General features: G+C 36.1%; 1 protein-coding gene across 3 annotated transcripts in view; it reads left to right on the top strand.

The window, feature by feature from the left end:
• LOC128528632 (cullin-9) overlaps window positions 1-17712 on the top strand; it is a 38884-nt gene extending 21172 nt beyond the window's left edge. For all 3 annotated transcript variants that reach the window (XM_053501613.1, XM_053501612.1, XM_053501611.1), the window contains 20 exons: window positions 234-370; window positions 523-705; window positions 1236-1393; window positions 4717-4918; window positions 5127-5298; window positions 8454-8599; window positions 8893-9022; window positions 9143-9345; window positions 9528-9778; window positions 10723-11101; window positions 11416-11556; window positions 11736-11900; window positions 12057-12220; window positions 13235-13328; window positions 13429-13503; window positions 13624-13734; window positions 14754-14871; window positions 14984-15117; window positions 15443-15534; window positions 16394-17712. In XM_053501613.1, the coding sequence (XP_053357588.1) occupies window positions 234-370; window positions 523-705; window positions 1236-1393; window positions 4717-4918; window positions 5127-5298; window positions 8454-8599; window positions 8893-9022; window positions 9143-9345; window positions 9528-9778; window positions 10723-11101; window positions 11416-11556; window positions 11736-11900; window positions 12057-12220; window positions 13235-13328; window positions 13429-13503; window positions 13624-13734; window positions 14754-14871; window positions 14984-15117; window positions 15443-15534; window positions 16394-16613 (3275 nt within the window). In that variant the 3' untranslated portion in view covers window positions 16614-17712. The remainder of the gene's footprint in view (window positions 1-233; window positions 371-522; window positions 706-1235; window positions 1394-4716; window positions 4919-5126; window positions 5299-8453; window positions 8600-8892; window positions 9023-9142; window positions 9346-9527; window positions 9779-10722; window positions 11102-11415; window positions 11557-11735; window positions 11901-12056; window positions 12221-13234; window positions 13329-13428; window positions 13504-13623; window positions 13735-14753; window positions 14872-14983; window positions 15118-15442; window positions 15535-16393) is intronic.
• The last annotated feature ends 2731 nt before the right edge of the window (window positions 17713-20443 follow it).

Raw genomic sequence — 20443 nt, 5'->3', positions numbered from 1 at the left:
TCAATATATATCCATCAACCCATCTATTCGTGTTAAAGAAGTTTAGAAACTTTCATGTCATAAGCTTTTTGCTTTTTAATTATTTTACTTAATATTGCACTTTTCAGTTTTGGAAGAATTCATTGTTAAGATTTTAATTTCTGTGGTTCTTTTTTTTTTCTTTTCATATTAGTAACTTTAAATGAATTCTGATCTGAAATTGTTAATCTCTTCTTTTTATTCCCAAAATTCAGATGGCAAAGAAGGAAAGAACAAGGAAGCCTCTGGAGTGACTTCTTCATCTTCCTCATCTGCTACCAAGCCCAAAGTGAAGAACACTAGCAGTATTGCTGGCATTGCACTTTGCTGGCAGGGTGTTGTCCAACGACAGGTAATTTGCAGACTTATTTATATGTTGCTTCATTATTAAGTTCATGAAATAATAATGCCTAAATTTACCTACAATTAAATGCTTAATTCAGCACATTTATTTAAATGTGACGAGAGACAGTTTGTGGTCATTTTGCTTTTTGCATTTTGCAGGTGAAGAAGTTTTTGGATTCAACGCACAGCCTCCCAGACTTTGTGGAACGCTACAAAAACATGTACTTGCGTCTGAAGAACGCAATGGAAGAACTTTTTGGCCAGCAAACAGCTTTTGTGCTGGCACTGCGCCAGGGCTTCTCTGCAGCACTGTTGCAGCTCTCCATCCTTAATGCCATGCATGTAAGTCCTACTGCTATGCTTGAATTTCTGTCAGCTATTTGGATGCAAGTTTGTGTTTCGGCTTGAAAATGCCTACTGGGAAAAACAAAAGTTCTTGTCAAATGTCTTCACCATAGTGCTCTTGAATGTTCAGATCTTATTGCCAATTAAGAATTTTCCATGACAGCAGCTCTGTTATGCAGTAATGGATCCAGTTGCAAGGGTTTTATTAATGCCCTTGTTCTAAAGATTTATTGTTTCATTAGTAATAGCTATGGGGACTTAAAGAATTAAAAACACAGGTAATAATTAATATAGTAAAGTTTATTGTGAGGAGACATGTATTTGACAGTTTTAGTATTTTTAGTGGCAGTGGTTTGTAAAGGCTTTTTGTGTTATAAACATTAGAGATTTTTAAGAGATTCTAGTGACAACTGTTTAAAACTGCTATCACTGCTATAATTGATAACGGGAACAAACTTATTTCAACAACATTCTCCAACATAAATTTCTTAAATGAGCTGTGATTCTCTTATGTTTATGCTTTCTAGGTGAGTGAACGGTTTGCTCAGTACATAGACCACATGATCCAGGAGAGTGGCCTTGATACTGGAAATGTGGAGACCCTAAACAAGCTGCAACAGTTCCTAGAGCCCATGCTTTTCCTGTCAGGACTAGAGTTGGCCAACACTTTCGAGCACTTTTACAGGTGTGAGGAATAGGAACCTCCTTAATGAAGATGTGTGTCTGTGCATTTGCGTGTGTGTATGTGGATTAGAGCTGGGCGGTATGATAAAAAATTTATATCACGGTATTTTTCAAAATTATATCGATGTCACGGTATTTGACGGTATTTTTTTTCCATGCATGATTAGGTGTTAACCCCATTTCCTAATATATTAGAGAATAATTACTGCAGGATATTGGCTTACATTGACCGGACTAGTATTAACCCAGGTTTGATTGGTCTTACAAAAAGCTGCTGTTCACAAAGAGGTGACAGTGGCACTCATAATTGTAATGAGGTGAAGAAATCAGAATTCATGACTTGCAGTCAAAATACACAACACTTTATTGTGCAAGTTTTGCAACTTGAAAACATCTTTAAGCTGCTACAATGTAAACAATATGTCCCCTGTAACTGCAAAAGGAAAACTTTATCCACTGGACTTTCATTAAGGCAAATGACCTGAAACAGGTAAATACAAAAGGAGTGAAACTTTTCACTTTGCGAAACATTAATAATACTGTATTACTTCAGTATTAATATTATTAGAGTATTAAGCGGTACCATGTCTTTAGCTAAGTGGAAAGTAATAGCGCTGGTAATATCGTTCCACCGTTTGCTTTTCTTGTCGTGGGCTGTCCCCTTAGTAAACGCGTCTTTGAGTGACGTCTGAGTCGCGTTTTGTGTTGCAGTGCCAACTTTATCATCACCTGCAGATGTGGAAGAGGATGCAGATCTTAAGTTTCATTCTTCATATTCCAGGACATGTTTGTAACGGAGGTGGTGAAGCAAATTGCTTGTGTTGCCTTCTGCGGCTACAACTTTAGCCCGACAACATTTACATACAATGGTTGTTAGATCAACGTCAGATTTTTTAAACCCGAAGTATTCCCACATAATCGACATGGCTCCTCTTTTCGGAAGAAGTTTATCTTTGTCTGTGACATTGTCTTCGTCAGTGCTGTTCACCGCTCAACACACACAGGCCGTGCTTCCACCGCTCTCATGCAGATGCAGATTGTTGTGCGGTACCACTGCACAACAATCCCCCTCTCAAACAATGTCCCGCGGCGGGACGTTCCACCACTCTGTGTTCCGGTATTGGGGTATATGAAAAATTAATGTCATTTTTTTTTTTTTTAAACGGTATTCGGTATGAAAAGGTATACCGCCCAGCCCTAATGTGGATATATTATTACATACATAATGTATGATTGTATAAATAATCTTGTGACTAAAACCCCCTTTTGAAACCACTCATAATTGGTGCAAGTCCTAGGATAATGGTCTCTATTTTAATGAATGCAAAGCATGGATTGGTTTTTGGTTAAATTTACCATCTGTATTTTGACAATTTGTCTTTCTGTACATTTAGATTAATTAATCACGTTAAATGACCAGTGTATATGAGAGAGGTTTGAGGGACAAAAAATTAATTGGACAATTAAATGTTTGGAATTTTATAAGTAAACAAATGACTCTAGAGCTTTTAAGTTAAAACATTTGCGTTTTGAATCTGTTCCTGTTAAGTCTAAATATAAAGTCCAAAGAGCTGTTATTGCCTGAAGCAAGCCATCATTAGACTAAACAATCAAAACAAGCCCAGAGAGAGGGGAAAATAGTAGTTGTAGCCACATCGTAAGAAAATAATGCACTGGTGGTGTTGGGAACCTCTATGACCTGGATGACTATGTAAACTTTTGTAGCAGAAGATAAAAGAGTAAGACAATGATTGTACTGACATTATGGGAAAGAAGAGCATGCAGAAGGGGCGGAACTGCTTGTGATCCAAAGCAGACCATCCCATGTTATGACATACAGTATTATAGCTTGGCAAAAAAAAAAAAAAAAAAAATGGATGTCTGTTCTGTAAATTATGCAACTACGGACAAATACAGAATTATTTATTCCGAAGTCTGTATTTGTTGTGATTTACCCATGTTCATTCAAGTCACATGACTAATCTGAAAAACGTTGGATTTGTGCATTCAGACAGTCATAAAATAGGAGCCGTATTCATGGAAATATTCAGTGTAAGAAGTTGTTTCTAGTGGCCAACTAGCATTCTCAATTGTGAGCGTTTCCCAAAAATTTTATTTATGATTTTAAAAAGTACATCCTAGTAGAGATAAAAGTAAAAACTGCTGAAGTAGGAGTACCGTGAGGAGGACTTTTAAGAGGCTTGGGAGTTTTTTAAGCAGAGGAGAAAATGACAAAGATGTACATCGAATTACATGCCCACATATTTGCTACATACAAACCAACAACGGCACTTAAATAGACATACCAGCAATTACAGTAATTGAAAAGAGCAGTGCCAGTTTTTTTTCTGTTACTTTCAAATAGATAAAAAAAGTTCAAGAATTACCAGTATGGTAAAGTATGGGGTCATTGGGGTAAAATTAAGAAAAGGAATGTTTATTTATACAAAGACTTTTTACTTATCACAATTAAGAGCAGTTTGTAGTGATGCATGTAGTGATACATAGATTTTTCATAACTTCACCCGACCCAACCCACTCTAATATGAGCAAATCAAGCACTTGCACACGCTCGTTGACCCACAAAAAACATCTCGTCTGAGGTTTGTACTAAATCATTAAGCTAAGGCTCATAGCTAGAAGTTTCTAAGCTAAGTTAGGAGATTTTTGTAGTATTATTATGAATACCATGTAGTGTTTTTTTCTAAAAAAAAAAATTAATAAATGAGCAGGAGTGCGACAGCTCTCTTGAAACTCATAGAACTTTTTATTTTAACTGCTCGTTGTCCCCGTACACATAAACGACTTTCTGTTTCTCGCGCTACATATCTATTCCATTTCAGGTCCCCCACACATTACAGTGGCAACAGCAGTCACTGGGATATTAACGAAAATCTTTCATAGCTACTGCATATGGTGACTGATCTGTCAAGTTATGGTAAAAAGAATTGATATTTAGTCACTTTGGGGTGGTAATGTGAATGTAGCCTAATTTTAAGTTGTCATTAATTGTACATAAATGGCTTACTAAAGTGAGTGAACTAAGGTTAAAGCATTGCAGTAGCCATCACAAATTCCAAAAAAGTATTTGAGGAATGAACCATGTTCTGAAAGAGTATTTGGACAGGCAGAAGCAAAAACAACAATGGTGTACTGTAAAATGCACATGTACACTCCTGCTTCAGGTTTCCTAAATACTGATTCCTGTTATCTTTAATGTAAGATATGTCAAATCTTAGTTAAATACATTTTTTTTTTTTTGTATAATTTAATAACTATTACTAATAATAGTAAAGAGACTTTCCATGGGTTTCTATTCTATAGGTACTACCTGGGGGATCGCTTGCTCAGCCAGGGGAAGGTATGGCTGGAGAGTGCGGTGATCGAGCAGATTGGTACCTGTTTTCCTGAACGTATTCCCCAGCAGATGCTGAGCAACCTGAGTGAGTCAGATGAACTGCAGCAGGAATTTCACCTGTACCGGTTGCAGCAGCTAGACAAGAGTCTGCAGGATATGAATGAGGAGGTAAGACTAGAAAATATGAGATCAGACTATTGCTATACTATTGTGATGACAGTTAAGAAGGAATCAGTTTTATAAATTAATTTGATTTTAGGCATCTATATATGTAAGCTTTTGGCTCTTTGCTCTAGTTTTGAATAATATGTTAAAACAGAGTTTGCCAATGAATGCCTATTTGTTCATGAGCACTTTTGGACTGTGTCTTGATCAGATGATGGATGAGCAGATTTCAGAGCCAGATGACGAGTCCGATGTGAAGGTGTTGGTTTTATCTCCACGTTGCTGGGCTGTCTCTGCCCCTTGCTACCTGGAGCGTCCCATCAGATATTTCCCGCAGAAGCTCTGCAGCTACCTGGATGAGTTTACTGACTTCTATTCCAACAGTGAGTTTATACATATGTGCTATATTCTCCAAACTAGTCTTTGTTTATTGGCTTTATTGTGTAGACCTGCAAAATACTTAATATATTTAGTTGTAAAATTATTTTTAAAATACATTTAAAAACAGATATATTTATTTATTCAAATGTAATATGTTTACGAAACTTTTAACTAGGTCTAATTAAATAATAAGTCACTAACAGTATTGACATGATGTATAATATCAGTGTTAGTTTTTTTGTTTCATTTGACAAATATATGATTAATGGTATTCTGTGTATAAGTCTAATTATACAAATTTAGACTAATGGCAGAATATTTACTGGCCATCATGCTAATTGAAACACTGATGCCAGCATTCTTTTGCTTACCATCTACACTCGTCAGTTGATTTTGTCTCGCAGCCTGATCATAAAATTTCATTCATGTCATTTCCAACCCATAGAGTTGATAGCCTACTGACATTTTAGCAGAAGTAACATTAGATATTTTTTTCTGATAGCATTGTAATTTAATTGATTTTGCATTGGAATCGATTTTCCATGATTAATTAATAATTGAATAGATGAGTCAGTTTTGTGTAATCATTGTCAATTCATGCTTTTTAAATTAAAGCTAACTTTAAATGGTCTATTTATAAATTTATGAAATATCACAAATTGTGCAGAAAATACAAAATTATTGCATCTTCGTATTTTTTGATGAACTTCTTTATCCTTGAGTTTCAGTGGCTGGTTCAATGCCATCACTGGAATGCTGTAGAATCTAGGCAGGAAAAAATAAAATCACTTCCTATAAGACATGCCATTTAAACATAAGTGTACAATAAATCTGAAAAAAAAAATAGATAAGGTAGCACAATTCAATATACGGCAATATATGGCTGTTAATTAGCATTACTCAGAGAAATCAATCTCATGTCCCTGGTTCTTGCATTCCTACTCATAAATATTACAAATTGTAATATAATTTGCATGAAAACACATTATGAGATCATCAATGTATGCGTTTAATGTAAATGCTGCCAATAGAGCTGCGCAATTAATAAAAAAAAAATAATCACAATCTCGATTCATACTTACATGTGATCTCATTGCTGAATGACGACAATTTAGCTGTGTTTATTTCCCTGCATTCAGATCACACTTATTTACTTAACAATCCCTGATTGCTGCATCAGTCCAGGTCACTGGTTGCACTCACAGTGTAACAAAAAACACTATTAAATTAACAATCAATTCAATTCAATTTTATTTGTATAGCGCTTTTAGCAATTTTCATTGCCGCAAAGCAGCTTTACACAGTCAAAAAAATTTGTTTGTATGAAATGTGAATTTGTATGAATCAAAATGGTCAGTTTGTCCCTGGTGAGCAAGCCGAGGGCGACAGTGGCAAGGAAAAACTCCCTGAGATGGTAATAGGAAGAAACCTTGAGAGGAACCAGACTCAACAGGGAACCCATCCTCATCTGGGTGAAACAGAAAGCAGTAAATGATCTGCATTTATACAGTGTGTAGGGTGGGAGGCAGTTCAGCTATAATAGCTGATGTTAATTGATCCAATCAGGCCAGAGATTAGCCAATGATTGAGGTATACAACTTAATCACTTCTCTCTTCCTCGTTTACGGCATTCCACTGTCACTCATGTGACATGTAACAAGCAGTCCAGTAATTAGGAGTTGGAGTAGTATGCTGTTATTTTCTTGCCAAAAATTGTTTTGCACCCTAATTTTATTTTTGTTCGCTTAAACACTCACTCACTCTATCAAACTCACGCTTGCGTTGTGCTCAATCTGTATTTCCTGTGCGTGCTCAATATAACAATACTCTGCTTGCTGAATTCCAGCCAATCATAAGCTATTTATTTCTTTTTTTACATTCTGACCACCTGTTTCTGATTGACTCCTTTTAATGCTTTATGTGTCCGCTCAATGCATATAGGTGTGTCAAACACCTACACATTTTGACTCGCGGTGAGACGTGGCATTGGGCATCGCGAGCCACTGTGAGTGACCGCCCGACGTTCCGCGAGGGCCGGCAAAAAAAAATTAACGTTTAATTTTTCGCGCGGAAAGATTGGAAACGTAATCACTATGCAGTGAATCGCAATGAACCGTACTTACAGCCACCACGCGAAACCGCATAGGTGAGATGGGGTCTTAAATTTTCTTCGGTTGTTGCGGTTATCATGGCATGATTATGCATCTGTTATTTTCATCAGCATATGGTAAATGTCCCTCACACACGTGCTAAATTATTTGAGTATATAAACTAAAATGCATACTACTGTCTGATCAGAGACCGACACGTGCAGTTCTAAATGGGGTAAAAATTAAAGTATTAGATAAATAAACCTGCTGTGGTGATTTGAGCTGTTACACAGAGCGAACACTACAAAGTTTACTGGAAGTGTGTTAAGACTGAGCAATAAATCCTTTTCCAGCAATATGTTTATGGTGTAAACTATGTATTTTATTACAAACTACCTAACACAATTACATTTACCTTATGCTGATAAAATATAATAACAATAATAACAATAATATAAACTAACACACGTGATGAAGTTCTGTTGTTGTCTGGGTGTCCTAAGTGTTACTTAATAGTTATTTTTATGTATTATTGTTAATATTCCATCTATGTATAACAACTTTTCACTTTATTTACATTAAAATAGAGACAGGTGACTTTTATTTTAATACAAGAGAATTGAAAGTTCTGTTTAGACAATTTTTTTTTTCTTAAGCACAATCAATGTTTTTTGTCGGTAGAAATCATGATCTCAATTCCCATGGAGAAAAATCGTGATTCACATTTCGTCAAGAATCATGCAACATGGCAACAGCAGTTCTTATGCTTGAGAGGTTTTGTCTGTTGTTAAATTTTCCACTGTTTCCATCAAGTGTTTTTTAGTCTCAAGTGAAGTGATGTCATGCACAAGCATGCTTCATTGCTAATAGCAGTCCAATATAATGACATTTTTTTTATTATGGATTTTATTAATTAAGAGCTGTTGCAGCTCTTATGTTCTTTATTAATTGCTATTGCATTCACAGTGCTTTCTTGTAGTGATTTTTGAAATTATTTTGATAATTTTTTAGCATCCATTTTGAGGGGGTGTTTGTTCAGCCTAAGCGTGGTGTTTATGTATCCATAGGTCAGTGCATGTACCAACTTAGCAACAGTAAACCACGACGACTGCAGTGGACCTGGCTTGGCCATGCAGAACTGTGCTATGGCTTCTGCACACTGTACGTCTCCACACTGCAGATGTACATTCTCCTTCAGTTCAATCAACAAGAGGTACTAATTCAAAGTTACTGCCCAAACCCAGTTTTTAAAGACGAATTGTTTTCTGGTGTGTTCTATACTAGACTATAAAACCTGCTTTTATATATATATATATATATATATATATATATATATGTATATGTATATATATATATATATATATATATATATGTATATATATATATATATATATATATATATATATATGTATATATATATATATATATGTGTGTGTGTGTGTGTGTGTGTGTGTGTTTTCATTTTCACTATCTTAACATTTTTCCTGGTGATCTTCCCATCCTCAGGAAGTAAGTGTGGAGGCTTTGCAGCAAGCCACTGGTTTGGCCTCACCTGTATTGGTTCATGCCCTCACACCTTTGGTCTCAGAGAAGGGCATTTTGACTCATGAAGGCTTTAATCAGGATCTTCAGGAAGGTGAGCATGTTCAATGTATTTAATTTGGAAAAGAATCTGTTACTATCTTGTTTAAATGAATTTATTTGCACTGATTTTTTAAGGGTGTATGGTTTAACAATATAATACTTTATTCTTCAGGGGTTCTCAGGTTGAATAAGAAGTCCTTGGCACAGAGCTCAGAGAAGCAAAAGTATTGCTATCTGATACCAAAACAGACCTACCTAAATGTGGATGAAGATGCAGCTCTCACTCTCGAGAGGAAACGGAATCATATGTACTGCCTCATTGTACAGATCATGAAGAATGAAAAGGAGATGCATATAGACAACTTGGTGTTCAAGGTCACGTCTGATTCAGATTATTGGGATCCTCAGAGTCAGAACTGAACAGTGTGCTCGCTAATCTGATCTTCTGACATTTTTTTTAGGAATGTGTGCAGAAGAAATAAATAAGCAGAAAACTAATAAATGAGCAAATCAGCAAGTACTTTTTGACATACTCTAATTCTTCGTGTCTTCTACAGGTGTTGGACACTTGTCAAAAGCAGGAGGCTGCTCGCTCTTCAAACACTGTGCGTTTTAGCTGCACCACTACGGATGTACTGTCCTGCATCATGCACATCATCAATAAGGGCTACATCCGCCGCAATGAGGAAAACCCCCACATTGTGGAATTTCTGGTTGAAGACCCTTCCACTCCCCAGAAGAGCCAGGCCCACTTCTTCAGCAAGCTGGACATGAAGAAGGGCACAGGCAGCACCAAAGCGGACACCAGGTGTGCTGATGACCCTTGACCACTTGAGCATAGGCAGGGTGAAGACACGCAGTGACTGGGGTGATAATTTCCTCTGCCCATTGGGAGCATAGTCTTTTTGTTTCGAGGCTGGTTTGTAATTTTTCAGTCTTAAGTGAGAGGAAAGATTCTTCCCAATGGGCAGGACTGTAGTAGGCAAGCTGATCTGTGTTTTCCTGTGTTTTTTTGTGTTTTCTTCAAGATATATTAGAGGCATTTCTTTATAAAGGCAAGCTCTATTTTTATCAATATTAGCCACCATTCCCAATACTGTTAAATAGTGCCATACATGTAGAATTAATGCCTGGTCATTTGCTCAGTGCCACTGAAATGGAGCTAAAAAAAAAAGTCACTCTTTTATGTAGATGGGGAATGTTTATTTTACAATGGTCTAAATGCTTTTGTTGTAGTGACCAAACAGAGATGACAGTTTAATCACCTTTAAAATGTTTTTTTTTTTTTTTCCGTTACAATTTATCAGATAAAAGCCAACTGTGCCTTGGATTTATTTCATAAGATCTGTTATAAATAGAGAAATTTAAGAAATAAAACCTAATACTCAATTTCCATGTTTGTTGCTTTTTTATTCTCTTAAATACTTAATTATTTAACTATTTTATTATGCCTTTAATAATCATTACTGATGTCCGCTATTGTAAGTGTATCAAGAAGGATTCTTATTTTTAACTAATCACACTTGGTTAAGTGTGATAAGTCACACCAAATCACACCAAATTGTTTGCAGTTGGCCTATATAAAAGAAATATTATACCTTTTATTTATGTGAAGCGTTATAATTAATTTATTAATGTGGAGCGTTGAGATGTAAAAAAACAGTAGACTTGCTATGGGGTAATTATTGTAAACATGTAAATCTGAACCCCTTAACGCACATTGACTTGCCTTGTGTATGTCTCCCCCTGCAGCCTGGGAGGCCCTATTATGGCCCCTCAGCGGGCAGAGGATGGGGCATTGGAGACTGTGCTCTTCTCCATGGGTCGCACTATGACTCAGGAGGAGGTGAAGCACCTGATGCGGCGCACCATCCAGCAGTTGGCTGACACGCTCAGCTTGGAAGAGGAAACAGCTGAGCACCTGCTTATGCACTGCAAATGGAACATTGACCTGTTGATTCAGCGCTACACAGATGATCCAGAGGCACTGGTGCTGGCCGCCGGCCTTAAAATTCGTAACCCCCAACCTCCTCCAAGTCCCATGAGTCTCTGCCCTGTATGTCTTGTGTCCCGTTCTGGGGACAGTGACTCTGAGCCCACAATGCTCAGCTGCAGGCACTACTGCTGCAGGGTAATTATAATGCATGCGAATGTATCTCTGCGTTACAAAGCTTATGGTATTTCTATCTGTCTAATAAGCGCTCTCTCTCTCTCTCTCTCTCTCTCTTTATATATATATATATATATATATATATATATAAGCCACAGGGTTATAATTCACCAAAATTAATTTCAGAATGTGTGTTAGAATGTTTGGATTCTAATGGATATTACATGCTATAAATTCATAACCGATTTTAGATACTTTAACTGACTAAACTAAAATTTAAGTAATATTTAGACTTTTAAGTGAGGCATTATAATAGATTTCCCTGTCCTACTTAGTCTTGCTGGCAGGAGTACCTGACTGCACGGATTGAACAGAACCTGGTGATGAACTGCAACTGTCCTATCACAGACTGTCCTGCTCAGCCCACTTCCAAGTTCTTCTTCAGCATTTTGACTGACAAGGATACCATTGCAAAGGTCCAAATGTCATCTTTGTTTTAACCCGTTTTATGCGCAAACTTGATTGTATTTGTCTGTTCATTAAAATATTGTCCAGCCTTAAAGGAGGCATTCTTTTCTTACTTGTAAATTGTTTTATTTTAGTTGCAGTATTGTTAAGGAATCCTAACTATAAGGGTTGGATCTATTTTTTTTAGTATGAAAACGCTCTCCTGCGAGGCTATGTTGAGTGCTGCTCCAACTTGACCTGGTGCACCAACCCTCAGGGCTGTGACCAGATCCTGTGCAAGGAGAACATTGGCAGTATGGGCACCTGCTCCAAGTGCTGCTGGTCTTCCTGCTTCAGCTGCAACTTCCCCGAGGTAGGAATGCAAATGACCTCTTGGAACTATAAAACGAGTAACTATTTTGAAAAATGAACTGCCAAGTTGAAGTGCAAGTTTTTTAAGGACAGAATCTAACATTGTCTACAGTATGTGTATAATTAGTTGGTATAAACACCAGTTGTCTTTTGCAAGGCTCACTATCCAGCTAGCTGTAGTCACATGTCTCAGTGGATGGATGATGGTGGCTACTATGAGGGAATGAGCATGGAGGCTCAAAGTAAGCATTTGGCCAAACTCATCTCCAAGCGCTGTCCAAGCTGCCAGGCACAGATTGAGAAAAATGAAGGCTGTCTGCAGTAAGTATATCCGCGCATATATTGTCAGTATGACCATACAAGGTAAAAGAAATGTACCATTTACCTGTAGTTGTGTGCATTTAAAGTTGATCACTTAACTGGAGGCAAAATCACCTAATGTGGTTCAAGTTGAACATTGAGTGTGGTACCCCTCAATGTCCATATGTTTATTTTCAGCATTTTTCTTTTTTCATTTGGTCTTCTGTTATCTTTTTTTAATTATATATATTTTTTTCTTTATTTTATTTTACCTCATCTATGCTTATTTGTATAAATGTTAACTATAAGAATGTGTGACTAACAGATAAATTGTTGAGTTTGAATAAACTTATAAAGCGAACATATATTGAAGTATGGGACGCAACCATATTTCTTCAACCATCGTGTTTGATCTGACAGGGTGGCAACAGTAACTACTCTTTATGGCTGTGGTAAGAAGAAAAGTATCTCAGAATTCAAAACACATCACAAATTGAGGCACATCAGCTACTACAGCAAGAGACTATATCAGATTCCACTCTCAAATGTTTTTCAAATCTTAAGCTGCCTTAGTTATAGTGACCCTCTGTCCACTGTAACCCAAGAATCCTGTTTTCGGTGGAATGAAGTGGAACCCAGTATGGCCTTTTGCTCTTGTGGTTCATTTGCATCAAGGTTCAACATGTGGTCCTTTACAAGGTACTTTTCTGCTGACCATGGTTGTAAAGAGTAGTTATTTGAGTTTCCCCAACCTTCGTGTCAACTAGTCTGACCGTTCGGCTCTAATGTCTCTTATCAACATGGTGTTTCTGCCAGCAGAACTGCTTATTCTGTCTAGATTTGGATGTTTGACGTGAAAATTAACTAAACTCTTTAGCTGTATCTGCATGCTTGTATGTGTTGTCTTGCTGCTGCTGCTGCTGCATGATCAACCTGCCTCTGCATCATGAATTGCATGAATGGGTGGTGGGTATAGATGCTCTTTTTAAAGTGGCCTATACATGTCTTTAAGTCCTAAGATTTTTCTTCTATTAGCATGACCTGTGCCAAATGTAACCATGGATTTTGCTGGAGGTGTCTTAAGCCCTGGAAACCTACTCATAAAGATTATTACAACTGTTCAGCCATGGTGAGTTTTACCTTGCACAATTTGGTTATACTTAAGCATTGGTTGTTTTTTATGCACACTTAATTTATAATATTAGTAACTTGTAATGTATCTAAAACAGGTCAGCAAAGCTGCAAGGCAAGAGAAAAAGTTCCAGGACTATAATGAGAGGTGTACTTTTCATAACCAGGCCAAGGTTGGCATCTGTAAATTAGAAGAATGGCTTGTTCTATAATTCATCTTTAAATTGCTAGTATTCCATATTTTACTGTATTTAATTTTTCTTTTATTATTATTTTATTTTACTATTGTTTAGGAGTTTGCAATCAATCTGGAAAACAAAGTGTCTTCCATCAATGAAGCCTTGCAGATGAAATCTTTGACATTTGTTATTGATGCTTGCAAGATTCTTGCCCAAGGTAGAAAGGTGAGCTCTTTAAATCTATTCTGAAATCAATTTATGCAATTGTAGATGTTTCCCTGTTATGTTTACCTTTATTCATTATGCCGCTGCACAACATTACCGTCCTCCAAAACCCAAAAAGCATGGTCTTTTATTAAGGTGATGTTTAAATGAGCATTAAACCTTGTTCGGAGTTGGTATTAAGATTTATAAAGGACAGGTAGGAAATCTTTGTGGCCACACTTGAGCTGCCGAAATTATGTTAAATGCAATACTCGTACTCAAACAGAATGTACATGTTTAGCTGTTGGTTCATACTTCTTGTGCTAAGATAATCATTCTTAAAGTTTAACAACCACATAAATAAAAGGTAGCTCTTAACTGAGAAAGAAGAAGTAAAAGCTGAAGTAAAGCATGACTTGCAGACACAGTTCCTAACTGCAGTGAAGGCTCCATGGCACACTATCATTGTGGGTATTTTCTATATTAATCTTTCAAAAACAAATCTGTAATACGGATGGGAATCACCAATCACCTCCCAATAGTATAATATAATCACGATTCTTAGGTGCCGATTATGTAAGTATTGCAATTTTATAAATATCCCGATTCAATTATAAATTTTTGCCCGATTTTATTGCAATTTTAAACCTTTTAAAAAGATCAATAAGTAATTAAAAGCTGTTCCTTGTTTTTTCACTTAAAAACCAGTCGCAGCATTTAAACAAAACAAATTAACTTGAAATACAAGCCTTTACCATTGTTACTAAGTTGACTACTATCTCTGTCCTGCATAATTATTATTTCTAAGCATAGTTCGCAAATAATTCACTTCTACCACACGGGATAAAAATGTGTACATAGTGCAGAGCCCGTCACCTGTAGGATTATAAAGAAACAGAGAAGAACATATAAAGAACTTCTTGATCTCCTGAGATAAATGTTATTAGTATGAGAAGCATAATAACGACATAAGGCAAATTTTCTAACACGTGAACTGTAGTTTCAGGCTTTAAAAGTGATTTATATTTTTTGCTGCCTAGGTTTTGGCCTACTCATGTGTGTACAGCTATTACAATCAAGACACTGAAAAAATGGATGTTATGGAGCAACAAACTGAAGCCCTGGACCTTCACACTAATGCCCTGCAGATCTTGCTTGGTTAGAAAAACTTTCAACATTCATCAATAATTGATTAGTTTAAATTGATATTTTACAGTAAATTCTATTGTAAAATTTTCAATTAACAGTAAATTTATTTATTTTTTGGCAGAAGAGACGCTGTTGCAGTGCACAGACTTGGCATCTTGTGTGCGCCTGCTGAAGCCGGAGCACCTTAACACTGGCCTGGAGCTTATTCGTCGTATCCAGGAGCGTCTTGTGGCAATCCTGCAGCACTCTACTCAGGTATGCTGTTTTTCAAGTGCTTTCACAGAGCAGGCAAATAAACCATGAACACAATCAATTTCGAACAGCTACAAACTAAATAAACCACGAATTTTGGGCAGTTTGTGCAGGTTAACTTAGCATTGTGGTGTGAGGAAGCTATTGTTGCATCTGGATCCCATCTGTTAAACTGATTTCACCAATTTGGCTACAGTTTACAGCTTTTGTTTTTCTATCTCTTTGCATTTTTATTTTTTTCCTAGATGTCACCCGTAGGTACATACATTCAGTTTTGTGTTACTGACAAACCTATTTTATTTTATTTTTTATATTTTTTTTTTTGTAGGACTTCCGTGTAGGATATCAGTCCAAGACTGGGCCAGATCAAGAGGCTGCACAAGCCTTAAATGTTGCTAACAACACAGAAAAGAGCAAAGAGTGAGTTGTACTAAAAGAGTTCTAACAAACCTACAGGCTCTGATTTACTTAGATTCAGAATAACAAGCACTACAGAGGCAATATGTAAGTGAGGTTTTTGTATATATTGGACAACAGGTATTGATTGTGTGTGTGTGTGTGTGTGTGTGTGTGTATATATATATATATATATATATATATATATATATATATATATATATATTTCATTTTAATAAAAGCACAGCTCTGACAGTAGTGCCATCATTAAATCAAATCATATAGGTTTATTTTATTGTTTTCGACTTTGCTGTAGTTTCTATGGTAACAGCTTATACACATAGAATTGTGTGTCTTAACACTTTACATAATCCAGGGATGATGATAAACAACAAAGAAAAATGTCTGTTAGTAAAAGTGCTGATGACATCAGAGATTTAAATTTGTGATGCATATCTGATATGAATAGACATAAAAAATGGGTATTTTGCTGTAATTTAAAAAGAGAATTTACAAAAATCTTTTTCGTGTTAAGATTTAAATTGCTGACTTTGTCATTATAATCAAATTCCCAGTGTGTTAATTTAAGCATGAAGTTGTTGTTTCCCGAGTCATTTATGGGCTTGATAATAAAACTGCATATCCAAATGCCTGACTGAACTAAACTGGTTATTGTACATGATCACAGTGATCCAAGCAAATGCACAAAAACTGATGTGACCTTGGTCATATGAAAGGCGTGGTTTTCTGTGAACGGTTTTAGTAAATTTATAGGCGTAAAAAGTAAATCAGGGCCAGGATGTAGACTATATTTAACATCTAACCTTAGAGGTGGATAAAATGACGGAGGAAATGGAATATTGACCTGTTGACCTGTTTTTAGGGCTAAGTCAGATAGAGGCTCTGAGACGGGAGACTCTGACAACAACAATAACTACAACGAAGAAGGAGGCGATGAGGCCGAAGAGGATGATGAATATGACGATGATTACGTCCCAGAATGGCACGAGGATTATGACGAGGAGGAAATTGACGAGGATGACTTCTTTTCTGACGATGATGAATCTGAGAACCTGGAGAGGGACTTTGTTCCTTACGACTGAAATCAAAATTAACGACCAGTCACTGTGCCTAGGAAGAAGAAGAAAGGATGAGGATTGGCGCTTCAGTTCTGGAGGTCTCCCTGTGCTGTAAAGATGTAGATCGTTTTTCCCTCATGTAACATATATATTGAGTAATTGAACAGTGTTGTGTAACAGTGAAGAAAGCAGGAAAGAGTGCAGTGCAGCAGGACCCTTCTGACTGAAAACACTGGTCTAAAAAAAAGTAAGCAATCACTTATAACATCATAAATGAGGGTGGATGAAAAAGCACTTAAAGTAAATAAAAAAAAACTTTTTTTTATTTAATCTTTTTTTCTTTCAGGCTTCTTAGCTAGCTAAGCCTCTGTATCAAACTTTTTGCACTTGTTTTCTCATTATTATGTAGAAAAAACTAATACACTTACGTTTATGCTAATTATTTTCTTTTCGTTACATCATAAAAGCAGATATGGTTATCATCAACATAACGAAGGATATGCCAAAGCATAGGAAATTACACATATTGCTGGACAGAAGACTCCTCTTTTTAAAATTACTCAGTGAAAAAAAGGGATATCTATCCAAATATCAAAAAACTATTCACAAAAGCAGTATGCATTTATATTTACAACAATACAATGTTTGCCTTGATTTATTTTATTTTTCTCTTCTTTTGAATGCTCTCTCATACTGTACTTCTGAACAGTTCACAATTTCGATGAATGGGCAAATATGAAAAAAAGAAATTGTCTCAAGTATTATTTGAAGGTTTTGTTCAAGAGAATGTTGGTGTTTGAAAAAGAATCTGAACATGGTCAATGTAAAGTACAAACATTTGATAGCCTAGTTCAAGAATCTGTTATGGCAATAAGTAACTGAACGTATCATTACAAAGCTTCATATTATTTGTTGAGCAAACTTTATTTTGCTGTTTTTGTTTCCTGCAAAATAAGAAAACAGACCTTTTAAAAAAACATGTTTATGTTGTATAAAAATTACAGAGATGATAAATAGCTTGCAGTGTCTGTTGTAAGCTGCTTTCTTTATACAATAGTATATTGCTCTGCTCAATTAATGTTCTCTCTTAGACTTGTGCAAGTAAATAAAATACTTTCTTCGATTGCTTGTTCTGATTAATTGTCAAACTATTCTTATAATATTTTTATGTAGACTTTGCTTAAGGATACATTGAAGGCAGTCACAAATGAGGACCAAAAGTGCATCATGTCAAACAGGGAATGATACTCAACTACTTCCTATACCATAATATTTTCTAATGAAATTAGCTTTGCTCCTAAATATAGACCACATCAATATTAACCAGGTAAAATCAGCATTTTTATTAGATTAATACCCAAGCCCAGTCATGATGCACTGGGGGGGTCTCAAAGAGGCTGCGAAATACCACCAAATTATTATGGCAATAGGGCCCCCCTCCCAAAAAAAAAAAGCTTAACATTTTACAAATTTAATATCTTCCATAATTAAAAAAGGAACTTTTGTCACATATCCTCCTAGGGTTATTCAATAAATAAGCACTAATGTAAAAATTTATCACACTGATGAAAAACATGAACTGCAATAGATGAATGCTATAAAAAAAATTTACTATACATTTTTATATAATATAAATATACTTCGTATATGGAAACAGATAAAAGAACACTTTAAAATAAAGTCTCTTTCTTTTCTAACTCCTATTGCTAGGAATCCATCATTTACCCCATCAAAACTGTATCATATAAGTATCATTGGTCAACACTGTTGGGAAGGGGTCTTTATATGTTTCAGAAGGGTTACATTTCTGGACCGCATTAAGCAAAGAAAACAACATGACTGGAATTGGGTTCACGGCATTAGTAAAACGTTTAAGAATACTGTGTGGCATATGAAATGTGAATTATTGTAATTCAGAGATCTTTTGAATACAGCATTGCAGTTACATTGTAAAAAATCGGCAGTAGAAGTAGGAGAATTTCCACAGACAATGTGGTGAGAAACTTAGCATTGGGACTAAACAGCTGTGGTGCTGTACGAAACCCACTTGTTAGTGAGAGGAATCAGAAAAAAAAGATGTTTGCTCATACGTTGAATTGCGAGTAACTTGGTCTGTGAGCACTTTGCAAGATGAGCTAATTTTTTAAAATAATTTTAACTTGTACGAGCGAGGTCTTGATACGAGTAGTACGCGTGCACTTTGTCTGCCGAGTGTCACGTGATTACGACTGAGCCAATGGCTTTTCTCTCTCTTGCGCTGTGCGATTGTGGGTAATCGTCTCCCATGCTCAGTCTCAGCGCGTCACTCGTATAGTCAATATCCGTGCGTGTACTGTTTAACATTGTGACCACGTGTTCAGGCACGTAAAGCAATTTATTTAATTTTATGTCCAAGTGTAGAGACTATTCTTTAGTAACTGTACTGCAACAATGGCCTTCGTGAAGAAAAAAAGTTTAAAAAGGCTGTAACAGTAAGATATATGAGTGTTTTGATAAACAAGCACGCTTCCGGAACGAATTATGCTCACAATCCAAGATTGCCCTGTAATCTAAAAAGATCATGTGGTAGAAGAAAAGTGCATGTAGTGATGCACCCACCATGCATACTGTAGTGCCCTCTGGAGGCAGATGTTATGATCTGCTGGTGCTTTAGTTGGTCAGGTCTAGGTTCAACAATGTTATGTGGCAGTAATATGAAAAGTCAACTGATGACCTGAATGTACTTATTTAAAATTATTATAGTTATTTTTTTATATAAAAATACAAAATTTGAATTAACTAAATATGTACAAGTGTAGAACATAGGTAGAAATCCAGAATTTGGCTGCATTTCATTTCGAAGTGTACTACACAGGGTGCTCCCTACTCCCTGCTCCGTTAGTGATGGGTCGTTCATGAACGATTCGTTCTTTTTGAACGAATCTTTAACATGACTCAGATGAACGAGTCGTCTCGGACAGTGATTCGTTCATTTTCTATTGGGCGCGCATGCGCAAAGCATCGCACAACCTCAGTATGTTTTTTTTCTTCTTTTTTTTCTTCTGGTTTTTTTTTTTTACAACCTCCGTATGTTATATACAGGAAACAGTATTGAACGATTTTTAGCAATAAGTCTTCAAGTCTCGAGTCGTTCGTTCTTTGACAGGTGACTCCCATAGACGCTATGCGGTGCAATAGATTCAAAAGAACGAACGACTCAGATTGGAAGATATAGGAGGTGAGCTGCTCATTCTGTTTATTATAATATGTCCTTAGTTACATTGTAATATTTTCATGACTGGGACTATAGCCAAAATTTGTGTATGTAGACGTATTGGGGGTATTTTTCATTGAAAACGCAACATTTTATTTTATTTCTGATCATTAGAACGAAATGACTCAAAAAAGATTCGTTAATTTTGATGAACGAGATTCAAAGAGCCGAGTCACTAAAATGATTCTAACATCCCATCACTACAGGGAATGTCGGTGAAGGAACTTCTCGACAAAAATCAACCATTCGGAACACTCCGCAAAGTCGTCAGCGCAGACGTCACTTCCTCCGTGCGTTACCATGGTCACATAAGCACCTCGGATACCTGTCGCTGCTGCTGCTGTGGATTTTCACACTAAGGACATTAAATATTGAATATTCCTTGAAACCATTATAAAACATACTATTGAAACGTGTATAACTTGTAAATAATTTATTGATTAATAATAAAAAATGATTAAAGATGTACAGAGATATTTTTTACAGATTATTTGCCTTTACTTGATTAAATTACAATTTAAATTGTTTTGACATTTCAATATAATGTCGTCCTCGATAATAATTATAATAAATATATAAATTCTTTTTCTACACCGTTCGC

This window comes from Clarias gariepinus, chromosome 8, assembly GCF_024256425.1.
Source record: "Clarias gariepinus isolate MV-2021 ecotype Netherlands chromosome 8, CGAR_prim_01v2, whole genome shotgun sequence".
In the NCBI taxonomy this organism is placed as follows: Eukaryota; Metazoa; Chordata; class Actinopteri; order Siluriformes; family Clariidae; genus Clarias; species Clarias gariepinus.
This window is presented reverse-complemented; position numbering and strand designations above follow the sequence as displayed.